The sequence below is a fragment of the Benincasa hispida genome, chromosome 10, assembly GCF_009727055.1.
Source record: "Benincasa hispida cultivar B227 chromosome 10, ASM972705v1, whole genome shotgun sequence".
Taxonomy (NCBI): Eukaryota; Viridiplantae; Streptophyta; class Magnoliopsida; order Cucurbitales; family Cucurbitaceae; genus Benincasa; species Benincasa hispida.
The window spans coordinates 33,186,604-33,204,098 of NC_052358.1; the positions used below are offsets into that span (position 1 = coordinate 33,186,604).

General features: G+C 30.6%; 1 protein-coding gene across 1 annotated transcript; it reads right to left on the reverse strand.

Annotated features, from left to right (window-relative positions):
• Positions 1 to 45: 45 nt before the first annotated feature.
• Positions 46 to 7,263, reverse strand: LOC120089317 (cellulose synthase-like protein H1). Its single transcript, XM_039046751.1, has 9 exons — positions 6,950 to 7,263; positions 5,735 to 6,053; positions 5,413 to 5,538; positions 4,104 to 4,220; positions 3,803 to 4,015; positions 3,019 to 3,133; positions 2,530 to 2,708; positions 887 to 1,237; positions 46 to 797 (listed from the first exon to the last, which is right to left on the reverse strand). The coding sequence occupies exons 1-9, from the start codon at positions 7,258 to 7,260 to the stop codon at positions 249 to 251; spliced, it is 2,280 nt and encodes a 759-aa protein (XP_038902679.1). The 5' UTR covers positions 7,261 to 7,263; the 3' UTR covers positions 46 to 248.
• Positions 7,264 to 17,495: the final 10,232 nt, after the last annotated feature.

A 17,495-nucleotide genomic window follows, 5' to 3' on the forward strand; every position in this document is an offset into this window, starting at 1 on the left:
TACCCATTCACATATATGACATACTCTTTTCAAACTGACATACCATTGCACAAAAAATTTGACTATTATTCACTGACCAAGCTAAAACTGTGACACAAGTAGACAAGCCCTAGGGTCACCCAGGTGACTTTTCAAATAGTATATAGGGGAGTTTATTATTTTCCATTTTCAATCAACCCCTTGACAAAGATGATCGAAAGCATCAACCCCTCGACAAAATCTAAGTAACTGACCAAATGTTATTTATTTCACTTTGTTGTCTCTTGACACAAGTACACAAACAAGAATGCTAAAGCACTGGATTTGAATAAGGTTGGCCATGGAAGCCCATAGGGCCCCTTTGCAAACATCCCCTTCAAAAATGGCCAGAAGCACAAAATCAACCACACACTGCACATCACCTCCGCCACCCCAAACTCTTGAATGCTTGGCTGCGTTTGCAAGAAGCCGATCGAAAGTGCTGCCAGTTGAATCATCAAAATGGTTGTGACTGGCACAAAGAATGGGGACTCATCAAATGTGAGCCGACCCAAATCTCCATCACCACTCTCTGAGTCATCACTAGATGAAGATGACTCCTTTTTTGTTATTTCAAACACAGTTTCTGATAGTCCAAAAATCTTGAGAATGATGGCCAGCATTCCAAGCAAGGAAGTAGACATTGTCTGAATCTTCTCCATTCTCAGGTTATTCCACCAAGCTCTTACAGATTGGCCCGTTTTGAAGTAGTCTAACAACCCTCGTAGCTTGTTAATAACAAAAAGGAGAAGAGGTATGCATATTACTGGTTCTTGTACCTGCATTTAGAAATCCATAGCTGTTTAACAAGTTGAATATCTCTGGTTATTTAGATGATGTGTAGGTAGGGATTGTATTCTATACTTGCCTTGGGCAAAAAATGAGAGTTGGAAATTAGACAGAATGCTGGGAGTGTAGCGTAACATATCTCTGGAATAGCACGAATGCTAGTCAGATATGCCCACAGATACATGAGACGTTGCCTAAATTGGAGCTTATCAGAGAGAGCAGTGACAATAGGGGATCTTTTGCTGATTAGAATTTCAAGTAGTCCTGTTATTGCTCTCTTGTGATGGTTTAATGGAATTGGGCCTCCTGAAGGAGCACATCCTAGGAATGCTGGTGGAGTTGGTGTAATGTATGCAGATTTCCATCCCCTTTTGTGGATCTCCATCCCAGTCAACACATCCTCCACTAAAGATCCATATTGCCAACCCACCTAAAGGACCCATCGGTAATTTTGAGTTAACTAACTAGGTATAAGGATTGTAGTGGAGAATATTTTAACCAATTCAACAACTAAAAGATTTTAGTACTACCATAGTAACTACTACTTTTATTCATAATTATACATGTCATTTATATGATATATAGTAGTTTATTTCGTGAACTCTACATTATTATTAATTGCTACTATCATGACAAGCCATGAGTGAGAATAGCATGGAAAATTCTTTTTACTATTATAGTACTAGAATTTTTTCATTGAGCAATACTTAGATTTACAGATTCGTGATGCAAATATTTTCCTTTTAAATTCTTAAAATTTAGGAAACAAATTTGAAAGTCCTTGTCCCTTTCCTTGCTTTTTTCAACTAGATGTTGTGTAGCATCCTATGAGGTAGCTCACAAAAATTAGAGCTAGGATAAAATAAAGGTAGATATTTTTGTATGAATGACTCAATACTAGTTGCGTGAATGCAAAACGACTCAACCTTAGAAAATAAATGAAAACTAACTTTATGCTTATATCATAGAGCACTTTACCACCACTTGAAATGCACTATCGTGTTAGGGGATGTCTATCATGAATAGTCAGAGTCTTAATGTAATTTTGATTTTTAACCACGGTTTTGTTGACTGTTATTTTTTAAAAAATCTGATTGAAATGAATATCGTGTTAGACTTCCATTTGTTTCATGATGGGGAGGGACATCCTAATGCGATAGTGGTTGTGACATCACCAAAGTGTTAGTTTTCATTGTTTTTTTAGGATTGAGTCATTTCGCGTTAATGGCTAAAAAATGGGTTATCTGTACAAAAACCCCAAATGTATATTTGAGAATAATTTTTAAAATGGTTAAAATCACTTTTGTCATTGTCAAATCCACTTCGAAACACATTTTTAATGAATCAAAAATAGGCTTGGTTCAAATTGCATTTAGAAGTGCAAAATCACTTGAATGAATAAAGTCATATTTTGAATGATTTTATACATGACAAAAATGATTTTATTTTAAAATCACTCTCAACTCAATTCAAACACATGTATGAAAATTGCATTTAAAGGTATAAAATTAAACATTAAATTGATTTTGAATGATTAAAGATATATTTATGGATGATTTTTAAAATGACAAAGATGATTTTAACAATTTTAAACGTCATCCTATCTCGATAAATGGTGATTGTATTTCCCACCTTTTTGTACATAGGTCGTATAATCCATCATTTAAATATGGTTATAGTAAAAACACAAGCAATAAAAACAAGTATTATTTGAAAGCAAACCTTGGATCCCCAACCAGAATTGTGTTCATAACCAGCAGTAGCAACTTCATTTGTTGATTTGATTAAGTTGGATAGGCAATTCGAATCATCTTCAAAGCTTCTTAAACTACGAATCGCTGATTTTACAAAATCTTTTGAATTTCCAAATGTTTTATATAACTTTTCTTCATAACATTTCTCTGCAAAAATAATAATAATAATAAAATAATAAAATGAATTGTGTTAAACACAAAAAGAAACCAAATATTTTTTAATTTTTTTCAAATTTATATTTCTTTCCAACCCTTTGTTGGTAAAATTGTTGTCTCCCTTAAAAACATATTTGACTTCTAAGCTAAATTTCAAAAACCATTTTCTTCTCTAGTTTTTAAAATTAGCATGATTTTTTTGTAAACATGTTTAAAAAGTAATAATAAGGTAAGGAAATTATAGGTAGAAAACAAAATAGTTATCAAACGAAATATTTTAAATTATAGTAAAGTTTATTACCATTAATGTTGGCTTCTTCGTTTGGTGATTGACCATACAAGACTTTTCGTCTATGGATACATCCTGTTCCCATATACATAGGCCCTTGGACTCCTGCCATTCCACAAACCACAATCTGCGAACACAAAAAAGGAACAAACGATAAATATTACTTAAAAGTACTTTTGGTTTGATGTAACAATTTAGTATCTAAACTTTAATTTGTAAGAATTGAGTTTTAAACTTTCAAACTTTTAACAAGTTAGTTATTGTAATTTAAATTTATAACAATTTATTTCTTATCGTGCAAAATATTATTAAGCTTTAATGAAATTTGTTACATACCTAGATTGATAAATTCATGATTAAAGATCAAATTAGTTTAGAAACTATAAAAACTAAATCATTACGTAAGTAAAATCAAAACTTTATTTGGATATGAGATTTTATCACAGTAAAAGCTAAATTGTTACAAAACTAAGAGTATAGGAATTAAATATTTGGTAACCATTTGGATCTTGGTTATGATTTTTGAAAATTAAGTATATTTCATCCATATAAAATGATTTTCATTTTTCTTAAGTAGAATGGTTGAATTCTTAGCCAAATTCCAAAAACAAAAATTTTTTAAAAGCTATTTTTTTAGTTTTCAAAATTTAGCTTGATTTTAAAAACAAAAACTAAAAACAAAATGGTTACCAAACATGCCTAAATTAACTTTTAGTGAAAGTTGAAATCTTAAATATGAAACTACAAAAATATTATTTCAAAAACACTTTATTTATATAAAGAACAAAAGATTCACCTGCATTATGACAATCCATTGGTTCCCATAGGGATCATCTTTGAGTCCATTGTAAAAGCATTGAGGAAATTGAACAAATGCATACTCTTTATCGATCATCGGGTCTAGTAAGAGACACATTGCTTGTAAAATAACATCGGGACTATTGACAAACATGTCACAATCTAGATTCAATATATAAGGAGCATTCGTCATTACTCCGGACACTCTTGTCTACACATAAAACAAGATTATTTGAGAATATAGAAATATAGTATCATAAAGAAACGATTTAGGATATGAAGAATTTGAAAATTATTACCAAAACATTCATGGCACCAGCTTTGTAACGGTGTGGAATTTGGGGTTTGTTCTCTCTTGATATATAAATCAAATTAGGCAATCCATCCCTAAGCCCTTCCTTATTCTCCCATATAATCTGGGATTAATCGAAATTTAAAAATTAATATATATTATCGATCAACAAGCCAGAAAGTTATATAAACTATAATTAAAGTATTATACTTAGATAAATGAAAAAAATTATTCAACTTGCCTAGAACAAAATAATCAATATCTTCCAACATAACCATGTTTGTTTGTCCAAATATTTTAAAAGATGATAATTTAATGACACATCAAATTCTTTTAATAAAAAATTAAAAAAGGTTAACACAATCTAATTTGATGTGGTTAGCAAAAATTTAATTGGGTTTAAATCTTTATTTCAGTTTGGTCCTCAAATTTTTAAAATCAAACCTTTTTGATCTTTTAATTCTTTAAGTGACTATTTTAGTTTCTAGACAATTAAAAAAAAAAAAAGGATAATTGTTTTGGTGTCTTTGGTAATTTATTTTTTCATAAAATATTTACAATCCCAATATTCATATCCAACCTATTAAAAAAAAAAGTACTTAGGTGTATACACATTATTATATGTTACTATTCTAGACCTATAATTTTGGAGAGTTTTATAAACACCCTAATCCAATTGATACTTCTGCATCTGTATTATATGATTTTTTTTAATAAAAAATTACTCTATCACGATAGGTAAAACAATAGTAGTGAATTGTTAAAACAATAGTAGTGAATTGCATAAATTTTGTGTCAATTTCTTCTTCTCATTCTCATTCTTTGTTTGTTGATTTCGTTTCTGTCATAACGTTTATGCATTTCGTGAAATTAAATTTTTATGTATCACACCTTCACCACACACGTAAAAGAAAAAGAATCAAAATATTTAAAAAAATCCCTTTCCATCTTAGTTTTTGTTTTGACTTTTTAAGATTTTCTTTTAATTTGAATTTATTTTATAATTTCCTAACATGTCTATTTATATATAAAGTATTTAACTTTAATATTTTTATTTATTTATTTAAGATTAATAGATAGTATTTTCAGTTTTTATATATTTAGATGGGTAAATATGTAAAAATTTCATTATAGTTTGTACGTAATATTATTTATCATTTTAGATGTTAATATATAACATACGTATGAATTTCAATTTTATATCGAATAAGTTTTTGATTTATTAAAAATTATATAAAATAATAAAATTAATTATTTTATTTAACCCAAAAAAGGAAAAAAGAAAAAAAAAAAAACCTGTTCCATTCAAACATTACCTTGACTATAGGAGGATGATTATTTGGTTTTGTGTTGGAGAAATCTGCCAACTCCCCCTTAAGGTCACCACATGCTATAGTTTTGGCGGCTTCCTCAATCTTTTGTCGCAGCTCTTCGTACTCATCCTTATATATTACACAAACATTATCAAATAAATAAATAATCTAAAAAAAAATAATTATTTCAAATGACAAAAAATATCACTTTGGTGATGTGGTAATATTTTACTATATTTATAAATAACTTAACTCATTTTCATATATTTGAAAATATTTCCAAATTCTTTTTTCTTTAAATAAATAAAATAATGTAATAGTTTACCTTGATTTTCCTCCACTCATGCTGAAATTGGATTGACTCATTAGAAGCCAAATGGGTAGAGAAATATCTAAACGGAGCTCGAACTTGGACCTTATATTTATTGCAAAATGGTACCCAAATTTTGGCAAAATTAAAAGCTTCACAAAGGGAATAAAATGTGAGTGGTGAACAGGCATCGTCAGAGACATAACAAGCCAGTTTATTGGCCGGATATTCCATTGCTAACACTGAAAGCACCGTGTTTATCGTTATTATCGGCGGCTCTAGCACCGGATCCGCCGTGGTAACGAATACGTCCACCGCAGGAACCTCCTCCACTCTGCATTTTTCAATAATCATTAAACAAAATTATTCAAAGGTATAATTTTTTTTTTAGAAATACTCATTTCTATTCAAAAAACTATCTTTTTAATCTTTTTTAAAAATAAAAATAAAAATTGACACAAATGTCAATTTTTTATTAGAGGCAGCATGAACGCACAAGAAATGATGCAATTCAACTATGCTAAAATTTTCTAATTTTTTATTTGATCTCATAGGTTCAGAATACTTTTATAATTTCTTAAAAAAATATCTAAATTAGAGTAACAATTTTATTTTTAGCTTTTAGTTTTTTTTTAAAAAAATTATTTATTTTCTCTAAACATTATACATAAGGTTTTATGAAGTTAAGGCCTCTGGAGGATAATCATTTCATGTTTTTGTTATATTTACTATTGCTTTCAAAAAATCAAATCAACTTAAAAAAAAAAAATCAGGAACTTATTTTCTTTTAAAATATGATTAGAAAATGTGAAAACTATAATTAAAAAATTAAGAGAAAATAAGTGTAAATTCTTAACCTCAAACTATTATTTTTAGTTTTTAAAACGTAGCTTGATTTTTTAAAACATAAGTAGAAATCAAAGTAAATAATAAAAACAAAGAAATTCATAAACAAAAGCGAAATAGTGTTCACATCCTTCTTTTTCAAAATGAAAAAGTAAGGTCTCGATTGATAATTATTTGATTTTTACTTTTGAAAATGAAGTCTATAAACATTATTTACACCTTCAAATTTCTTCTTTTGTTTACTGATGGTTTAAAAAACAAAGTTAAAAATTGAAAATTAGAAAAAAGAAATTTTTGTTTTTAAAATTTAGCAAATAAAACAAAAAGAAACGGAGTATGTGTAATCTAATAGATCTCTGAATTATCGAACTCGGAAGATGTTACCGTTTAAGAAGGCGTTGCGGATAAGTATGGTAATGAACAGGCGTCCAACAGAGATTGAGAGCAAGAAGCCAAGTGAAAGTGAACCAAAGCTCGCAAAGAAAGGCAATGGCATAGAGACAGCAGAATCCATGGCTGTTCAATAAGAGAAGACGATAACCCAACAGTGAAACGAGGAGGAACAAAATGGTAACGTCTATAAATCTTTTCAAGCCGCTTTCAACTCTAACTCTTTGGTACAAAGGAACAGTCTTAGATTTGTTGGCCATAAGGAAAGAAAAAGAAGGCCCAATGTCTACTGCTTTGAATATCATGATTTTCTGCTCTATTTATAATGTTATAAATCTTTATAATAATAATAAGAATAATAATATTTCTTTTTGATTTTCTAAAATCTTTTTATTGGTGCCTAACTTCTTTTCATTTAATTCAAAGATTCAATATTATGATTGACGTGACAATTATGCACTACCTTACAAAAACCAAAAAAAAGTTAGTGTTAGCATGGAAAAATATGTACATCTATTATCGTTAGCATTCATTAAATATATGTTTATTAGTCAATTTAGCTATATATATCTTATATTTATTGATTATCTTTGAATAAAGAAAAATGAGCTAACTTATATACCAATATAGTAAAATATTACTGTCTATTAGTGATAGACTACAATAGATCGCGATTGACATCTGTTGTGGTCTATCAACATCTATCAGTGTCATCAATAAATGTCTATTACGGTCTATCACGATTTTTCGTTGATAGACAGTGACATTTTGCTATATTTGTAAATATATATATATATATATATATTTATCAATTTTACTATTTAAAATAATTGTTCAAAAATAAATTTACATATTTTTCAATTTTGGAAGTTATATACCTTCGTACTTCAAATTGATAATTGTATCAATTAAAACCTTAAATTTTGATAATGAATCAATATAGATTTCTTATATTTGGTTGCGTTTTTTTCCAACAATTTTTGTCAAATTTATATTGGTTGCGTTTTAAAACCTTTTATTCGAATGATAGATACTGAAAGATACTGATAGACTTTTATCAGTGTCTATCAACGTCTATCATTGATAGTTCTAAATTTTTACCATATTTTGTAAATATTTTTGTTTATTTTTCTATATTTAAAAACAACCCTTAATGTAAACTAATTAATTTAAGTAATTTAATGATGTTTAATATAAAAGTATTTATTTATTTTAATTTTAATTGATCAAATAATGAATTAATATGGCAATAAATTGAATAATGTTAAATTTAATTAATGTCTACATCAATTGCCTCTTACATTTAGTAATTAATTTAAGTACTACATCAATATACGAATTTGGATCTCCATTCATTTGCATTATTGTTGTAGTAAGATGGTTTTCCTAAATGTTTAAAATAATTTGTAATCTAATTCATATAAGGGAATAAAATAAGATGAGGATAATAGGCTACAAAAAAATAGAGGTATTTTTATCTAATCAAAGTCTGACAAAAAAAAGGAAAAATGACAAAAAACTTTTTTTGCAATTATTTGATAATTCCAAGAAAGATATCACAGTCAAATACATTGAACCCCACAGAAAGTTCTCTTGTTCTCCATTTCATTTTCTTTGGGATCAAGATATTCATCTTTTTTCTTATTGCTTGGTCTCCAAGAGAAGTGTTAAATTTTGCTTTGAATAATATCTATATTTTCCATTTTATATTATATTTTTTTAAATTTAGGCTAAATATACCAAATATTCCTAAATTGTGTACTTTATGTAAAAAAAAATCTTGAATTTTTAAAAGTTTCATCAATATTCTTAAAATTTGGAAAACAGTTTAAAAGTACCATTGTCGTTAATTTGGATGAAAATCGTTAGTATTTGATTTAAAAAATACTCATGAACCAAAAAGAGTTTAAAAAATACCCTTACTGTTAGCATATAAACATAAACCGTCAATACTCGTTTCAAATATTAACTTTTAGAAGTTGCATTAATACTCTTAGGGCATGGTTGAGAGTGATAAATAGCTAAAATCATTTTACTTTTTTAAAATAGCTCTAAAAACACGTTTTTAATCAATCAAAACCGATATTGATGATATGAAAATTGCATTTAAAAGTGCAAAATTAAATAATTTATATTTTTGATAGACTAAAAGTGTATTACGAAGTGATTATAAATATGACAAATGATTTTAACAATTTTAAAATCACTCCCAAACCTACCGTTAGTTTTGTAAAAAAAAAGAAAAAAAAGAGTTAAAAAAATTATATAGATATCATTTTTTTTTTATAGATACTCTTATTTTGCTCTCATTTGTCTAATTCTTACACCACTTTTGTCACAACAAGATATAAACTATAATTTCAAGTTAAAGCATAAAATCCTACGAGACTCCAAAAATAAAATAGTTTCTCCTTAAAACTTACGAAAATTATAAATAGTCAAATACAAAAAGAACATGTTTGGCTGGCAACACACTCAACTACTAACATATAATCTAATGGTAATGGTAGATCAATGGTAATAATATTTTTAACTTTTATTTACTTTTTTTTTATTATTTATAATTTATTTTTTAAGTAAAAGTACTAATGCAACATTTGGAAGTTTATAGGTACTTATGCAACAAGAACAAGGTATTGATGGTTTCTGTTTATATATAAACAATAAGGGTATTTTTTATCCTTTTTCTTTTTTTAAAACGTATAACGGTATTTTTAAAACAAAACACTAATGGTTTCCATCCAAAACTAATAGTAAGGGTATTTTGATTTTTTTTTTTGAAAATTTAAAGATATTTTTGAAATTTTTAAAAGTTTACGGATATTTTTGACATAAAGTGCAAAGTTCAATAACATTCTATATAATTTAGCCTAAAATTTGTTCTTCATTTTTTAGTACAACAAGTAGTGAAAGATTCAACCTCTAACTTTAATAGAAATGATATGTGTCAATAAATTTATTAATTAGATGGTAAAATTAACATTAGTGTTGTTATTGAAATCACTACAGGTAAAAAGAAATTTTCACAAATAGAAAAAATGTCAAACTATTTATAAACTAGCAAAAGAAAAAAAAAACATCGATAGATACTAATCGACTTCTATTGACCTCTATCAATAATAAACTTTTGTCAGTTTCAATTACTAATAGTATAAATGATAGACTTCTATCAATTTCTATCATTGATAGACACTAATAGATTTCTATCGGTCTCTATCAACAATAGACTTCTATAAATTTTTATCAATAATAGAGACACTAAATTTTATTATTTATATAAATATATATTTTTATTTATCTATTTTTGAAAATCATCCTTAAAATTATTTAGGTGTAAATTTCACACGTGAATATTATAATACTAAAAAGAATTGGATTCAATCTCACATAGGCATGTGAATAATTTTAATTATAAATGACATGTAGAGAAAATAAAAATTGAACCATTCCCTAATAATATGATAAAATAAATGATTAGAGTACTTTCGATGTAATCAAATTTGATTCAGATCACTCCTCCCAAGAATGTCAAAGATGAGTCAATTTGATTGGATCGAGCCAGTAAGAAATTACAAAAAAGAAATCCAGATTCAGTTTGGCATATGGTTTGATAATTCCTTTTCTTGGGCGTCAAGGTGTGGCCTCCATATAAAAGTCAAGTCTATTTGAAAATAGTTTTTATTACTTTTTCAAAGGGGACGGGTTGCAATATTAATGAAAAAGGAAATCTCATAGTCTAAGGTTGACACAAATAAAACACAATTATCAGAGTTAATAAAAACAAACACTAGAACAACCGCAGTGAATCACGTGAAAGAAAAAAAACTAACACAACTCAAAGAAAAAGGTCATAAAGAGAAGAGCCCACTTAGAGCCTCTCAATGGAAATCCCAAGTCACTTAAAGCAACAGATGAAAATCTCAAACGATTCAACTTGGCTGCCACCTAAGAGGTAGCTCCATGGACACAAACACTATGTTCTCTATTGAAGTAGAAGTAATATTAACTATTCTAGAAGCTTACCAGAGTATCTGCCGTAGACTTTTCTAGAATTATGTTGAAGAATGTAAATATTATCAAAGAAAAGATCTAGGAATATCCTAGTCTTTTCTTTAGGCTCCAAGGAATTCTAGAATTCCTTTAGATAAGGATAACGACCCATGCAATATCTAGAAAACTTGTAGAATTCAAGAAGAACCTAGAGATCCTTTACTTGGACTCCAAGGATCTCATGCCTATAAATAGGAGATGTGACCCCATATGTAAAGAAAGCAAAGAGAGGAAGAAAGAAAAGTTAGAGAGCTAGTAAAGAAAAGTGAATGAGTATCTTGAGAGTAAGAGTAATCTTTAAGAGGACGACTATCTTAAGACTATAATAACCACCTCTTGCTACAGTACTATTTCAAAACCCCAAATTAGCTACAATCAATATTATTTCAAAACCCCAATTTGCTATAGTATTTACTATTTACTACAGTATTTACTATTGTACATTAATCACTTTTTTATTCTTTGTTGCAGTATTTATTATTTCCTTCTCAAACTAAAATAGTTTACATCTCAAACACATACTATTATAATCCAAATTAAAATAATCTACACCCCAAACATAAACTATAATAACCCAACTATAATAACCAACTCCTTGCCCTAAACACCCCATAAATGTTCATCCTTGTTCATTCTTAATATAAGTCTTTCTTCAAAAGAGATCGTCTCTCTTTCTTTTGTGTCAATTTCTTCAACGTTCCCTTCAAAGATGATAAATAACGACACACCAGACCACTCTCTAAACCCCCTCAAAGATGATAAATAACAATACTCCAGAGTCTAAACCTTGCGTTGTAATCGATTGACCGCACTAAAATGGAAAATCTAGTCAAGCTTAGTGTCCCAGTGAGAGATCATATGAGAACTTCCTTCCCGCAAGAACATATCCCCCAAATAGCTTGACTAGAAAGGCAATCAATCAATAAATGATCTCGAGACTCAACCACATAAGACAAAGAAACTCAGAACACTATATGCTAAATAATCATGCGTTTGTATCCAATTCTGAACAAAAAACCAAACAATAAAAGAGTGTCTGGAAATATTATCTCTAACTAGACGAGGTTAGTCCAAGGCGTTGCAGGATTTCTGGGTCACAAGGACTCCTAAACAATATTAACTAAAGATACTCCAAAATGATAAGGAAGCCAATGATAAGGAAGCCATGCAGGCTACACAATCACCCCTCTCAACTTTAACCAAACTCACCATGCTGAAGTTTCCACAAATATAGACAATTAAGCTCATTAATCATACTAAATGTGTGAGATTTGGGGAACTAAGATAGCTCATTTAGGAAACTATCCAACTTTCTAGTAAATTTTGATTCAACACAATCTTCGCATTTGTGTTTATTATCAATATTGAATTAGGCAATAGTCCTAAGTTTACCATTCTATTTAAAGAACGATAATTGAATGCCTCAACCTAGAATGTCATTGTTCGTAAATGTGTGATCGTGTGGTATTGTTTTATTTCTCTCTATCGTTCGTGAGCTTGCTTGTGCATTCTTAATCTTTAGCTTTAAGTCGTTCCTATATGAAGTATGTAATGAATATAATGATGCAGTATAAGCTTTCCTTGTTTGAATCCAAATATAAATCCAAACAAAAGGTTTCTCTGTAAGTCCAGGATCGAACACATGGATTTAGTAACGTGACTTGTTTGAATGCTTTAATGATCTCTTGTAATGAAGTGTGAATTATAAGCAATGTTGATGTGGTTCTAATTGAGTATACTAATTACTACGAGGATGATGATGATGAGGCAGTGAGTGTGATGTGATGTGTTGTTTAGGCGATCACTAATTTAGTAGTAGGTGATGAAGTGAGGTAAAAAAGCATTGTAGGGTTAAGAAGAGTTGCTAACATTTCCTTAAGCATAGCATACCTACGCATTCATGCTTCAACTTCTTGCCAGGAATTCACCTCTCGGTGTCAAAAGCCACATTTGTTCTATATCTAGAATGCATGTTGAGTTGATTTTTCACAAAAGAACTAACTTTATCTTTAAAGCTAATTTTTCCATGTTTAATAAAGTCTAAGTCACTTACTCTCTCGAGCAGTTGACTACTTGTTACCTAATCAAGTTCTCATTGAATTAGGCGTTAAGTTAAATGTAGATAATAACAAGATGAACTTTTACGTATGTATGCTTTTGTAAAATGTTAGTTTATCTTCTCAACCCATTGAAAATTTAGTTGCACATGATGAAAAATATAAAGAACATGAGTGAGATGAAATGTGTGGTAATCATATTCATATTAAAAACAACAGATTTCTCAAACGTGTGATTCTTAATACAAAGTATGAAATGAAAAACAAGAGTAAAAGTGATAAAAAGAGATGTCGAGCCGCTTTTCATAGAGTAAAAGTGATAAAAAGAGATGTCGAGCCGCTGGTTGCAATCTCTTGCTTCCTTTGGCTCTAATGTTATCTACTACTGGTGATTGCTCTTGAGATGAAGAGTGAACACTCTTTCACTTTCTAAAGAAGAGACTAAGCTCTCACTTAGAATATTCAACGTGAAGTTAAGAGGTTGAAGATGGAGGTATTTTGACAGAGCTTTTGCAATCTCTTGTAAAAGTCTCTATATCATGCATGAGTTGTTACGAGCTATTTATAGGTGTCGAAATGTGTATCCTGAGCATCTTTCCAATGATGATCTAAAACTTTTACATTTAATTCCATGCCCTGCTGCATCGATTGATCGTGTCATAGATTCATTAGATTTGGCATGCTTGAGTTGAAGTCGGCTACCAACTTACTTTGTGATTTGACAATTTGCCAACCATGCTGTTGTTTCGTGGTTTCATCGCGTACTTCAATTTTCATCGCATGGTTTTTCTATGTGTGCAATTTTGTATCGCCTTTCTTTCATCTTTACGATAAAAAAGGCTGCAGCTTCTATCTTTTAAGAGATGTTTGCTTCTTTTTAACCAAATCTTGCATTAAAAGATGTCAAAATTTATAAATTTCAGGATATTATCTTTTGTAAACATGTGATCACCTCAAGTTAACACATTTTTTCTTATTTTCCTTAATTATTTTAAATAAAAGGTTACAATAACTTGTATTTTTACGAGTTATCAAACCCCCAAATTTAAAACAATGCTTATCTTCAAGTATATTTTTAGAGCTTTAGTTAGATTCTTAACTTGAATTGATGCATTAATTAGACCTTTCAACATGTTTCCAATATTTAGGACTCACTAGGAAAATTGATCGCCTCGAAGTTTTATTTTTATTTCCTATAGAAGTATTTCTTTAAACTATATGTGGCAAACTTAAGTCTCAAAATACCCTTACTCATTTTCGGACAATTTTATTCTTCATTTTAAAAAATGGGCTTATGGTTCAAAGTTTTACAAAAAGAAAGAAGTTTTCATATTACTCCTTGTATTATTGAGTAGTTATGCGTTGATCCAGGCATCTTACTTCGTTTTGGCTTGCCCCCTCGGGTGTCATACGAACATCCAACTACAAGCAAAAACCATTTTCAAACTCAACTCTTGCCTTTAGAATTTTCTTTTCAGTTTAAGGCAGTGGATTGTACTTAGCATTGATTATGATTCCCACTTCGTTTTGGCTTGTCCCCGCGGGTGTCATGCGAACATCCAACTACGAGTAGGAGTCAATCTCAACGCTGTTTATTATATATATATATATATATATATTTGAGATAAGAAGATTTTCAGAATTTTTGAATGCATTTAGCTTAAACCTTACCCCCTCCAAAATTTGAAGGCAACAAGGTTCTCATTTATGAAATTGATGAATGAGATTGTTGTAGAAAAATTTTGTAAAAGAGGTTTGAGATAAAGCTTGCGTGCATAGTGAATACCAAAAATGCTTCCTAAGGCAAATTTCCTAAAACTAGAGTTGAACGCTGGACTATTGAATCTCAAGGTAGTGTTAGCATAAGTATCATAATTGAAGTCTGATGAAAAACTAGAAGAGAAAAGAGAAAAGGGCACACATAGATTTACATGAAAAACCCTAGAATAGGGAGAAAAACCACCATATAGAATTTTCTTAATAGAACTGATACACAGGATACACATAGGCTACACATATAAATAGAAAAGTGGGAAACCCTAGAGTACAGTAAAAAGACAAAAATTCCCATAGGGTTCGAACCCTAGTTTCAATACTCCCCCTCAAGTTAGAGCGTAGATATCAGTGAGGCTCAACTTGCTAACACAAGAGTCAAAGTTTTGTCTGGGAAGCCCTTTTGAAAGAACATCTGCTATCTGTTGACTGGAAGGAATGTAGGGAATACAAATGTTGCCATTTTTAAGTCTCTCCTTAATAAAATGTCTATTAATTTCCACATGTTTTGTTCTGTCATGCTGCACCGTGTTGTTTGCGATGCTTATTACGACTTTATTATCACAATAGAGTTTCATTGGATGATCACTATCTTGACTGAGATCAGTTAAGACCTTTTCAGCCAAATTCCTTCATATATCCCTAGGCTCATGGCCCTGTATTCTGCCTTGATATTGCTTCTGACAACAACTTATTATTTTCCACTCCTCCAAGTAACAAGATTACCCCACACGAAAGTACAGTACTAAGATGTCGACCTTTTGTCTACCATAGAACCTTTCCAATCAGCGTCCGTGTATGCCTCGATGCACCATTTGTCAGACTTCCTGAACATCAACCCTCTACCATGAGAGGTTTTCAAATATCTCTGGATGCGCTCTACCGCTCTCATATGTTCTTCATAAGGAGCTTACATAAACCAACTGACTGCACTGACAACATAAGATATGTCTGGTCCGGTATGAGAAAGATAGATCAATTTTCCAACAAGCAGTTGATATTTTCCTTGTTGACCTGAACACTATTATTTAAGTTACTGAGTTTAGCATTAGCTTCCAAAGGGGTATCAACTAGTTTAAAACTCGTCATACCTGCCTCCTTAAGTAAATTGAGAGTATATTTTCGTTGAGAAACCGAAATCCCCTCTTTTGATCCAGCCAATTTCATTCCAAGAAAGTACCTCAAGTTTTCCTAGATCATTAATTTCAAAGTCCTCAGCCATTTTCCTCTTTAGCCTGGAAATTTTTGAAGCTTCATCACCTGATATGACAATGTCATCCACATACACAATAAGAACCACAATTTTCCCTGATACTGATTTCTTCGTAAAGAGGGTGTGATCTGAATGTCCCTGATTGTACCCTTATGATTTTATGAAGGCAGTGAACCTGCCAAACCAGGCTCTTGGAGACTGTTTCAATGTGTACAAGGACTTCCCCAGTTTGCATACTCAGTGATTAAATTGTTTCTCGAACCCTGGGGGAGGACTCATGTAGACTTCTTCTTCTTATTCCCCATTAAGAAAGGTATTTTTCACATCAAACTAGTGGAGAGGCCAATCTTTTTTAATTGCAGCTGAGAGAAGAACACTGATAGTATTTAACTTCCCTATTGGGGAGAAAGTCTCAGAGTATTCTATTCCGAAGGTATGAGTAAAGACTTTGGCAACCAATCTTGCCTTGTACCTGTCCATCGTTCCATCAGGCTTGTATTAACGGTAAACACTCATTTGCACTCAATTGCCTTCCCTTGGAAGAGTAACCTGGTCTCAAGTGTTATTTTTCTCAAGCGCCCCCATTTCCTCCATAACTACAGTTTTCCATTCAGAAATCTCCATCACTGCATGTATACTGCTTGGTATCGTAACTATGTTCAGACTCGTAGTAAGAGCCTTGAACTCAGAAGATAAGTTACTATAAGATAAGTAACTCTACAGTAGATACTTCGTGCAGGATCTCGTACCTTTTCTCAAGGTAATGGGAAGATCAAGAGAGGCATTATGGCTTTTCTTCCCCTCTGATTCTCCACTACATTCAGCCTCCTACTCATGAGTCTCATCTTCTGAGGGATCTCTTTCACCTTCAAGAGTGTTATCTACTAGAATGGATTTTACAAAACTGTCATCACTTGCATCTATGTCCTCGTCGCAAACAACATCCTTGATACAATTGTTGGTACTGTCACCATTTTCTCTATCTTTATTTACATCATCTTCAACATAAGCATCATTTTCAACACAAATGTTACTATCATCAGGGGTAGGAATACTAGTACCTGGAATTGATGCCGGGTCTGACTCATGGACTGAATCGGAGAGGTGACAGGTGACATATTTCCTTTCTAAGATTCTTCCTATAATACGTGATCCATGAGACTTTTTCAGTAGCGAGAATGGGTTCGTTGACACTTATGAAAGGTTCAGGAAGAATGCTCCCACTCCTAAATTCAGGTAATACTAACGAACTAAGACTCTAATTAGTCTCTTCACTCGTATTCTCCCCCTGAAGATGACTAATGAGAAAGAAGGGTTGATCTTTGAAGAAAGTAACTGAAGGATCTCTTACCAAAGAGTTCCATAAGCGCGTTCGGATCGCTCCGATCTCACCGTGATAGAAATATACATTATACATTCAAAACATACAGTTATGCAAACAAATCTT

Bases quoted from the DNA above. Each gene is read 5' to 3' on its own strand.
- LOC120089317 (XM_039046751.1), bottom strand. From the start codon at position 7,260: ATGATATTCAAAGCAGTAGACATTGGGCCTTCTTTTTCTTTCCTTATG. The intron at 6,054-6,949 runs GTAACATCTTCC...TGAAAAATGCAG, and splicing joins CCGCAACGCCTTCTTAAACG to AGTGGAGGAGGTTCCTGCGG. The intron at 5,539-5,734 runs GTAAACTATTAC...GTAATATATAAG, and splicing joins ATGAGTGGAGGAAAATCAAG to GATGAGTACGAAGAGCTGCG.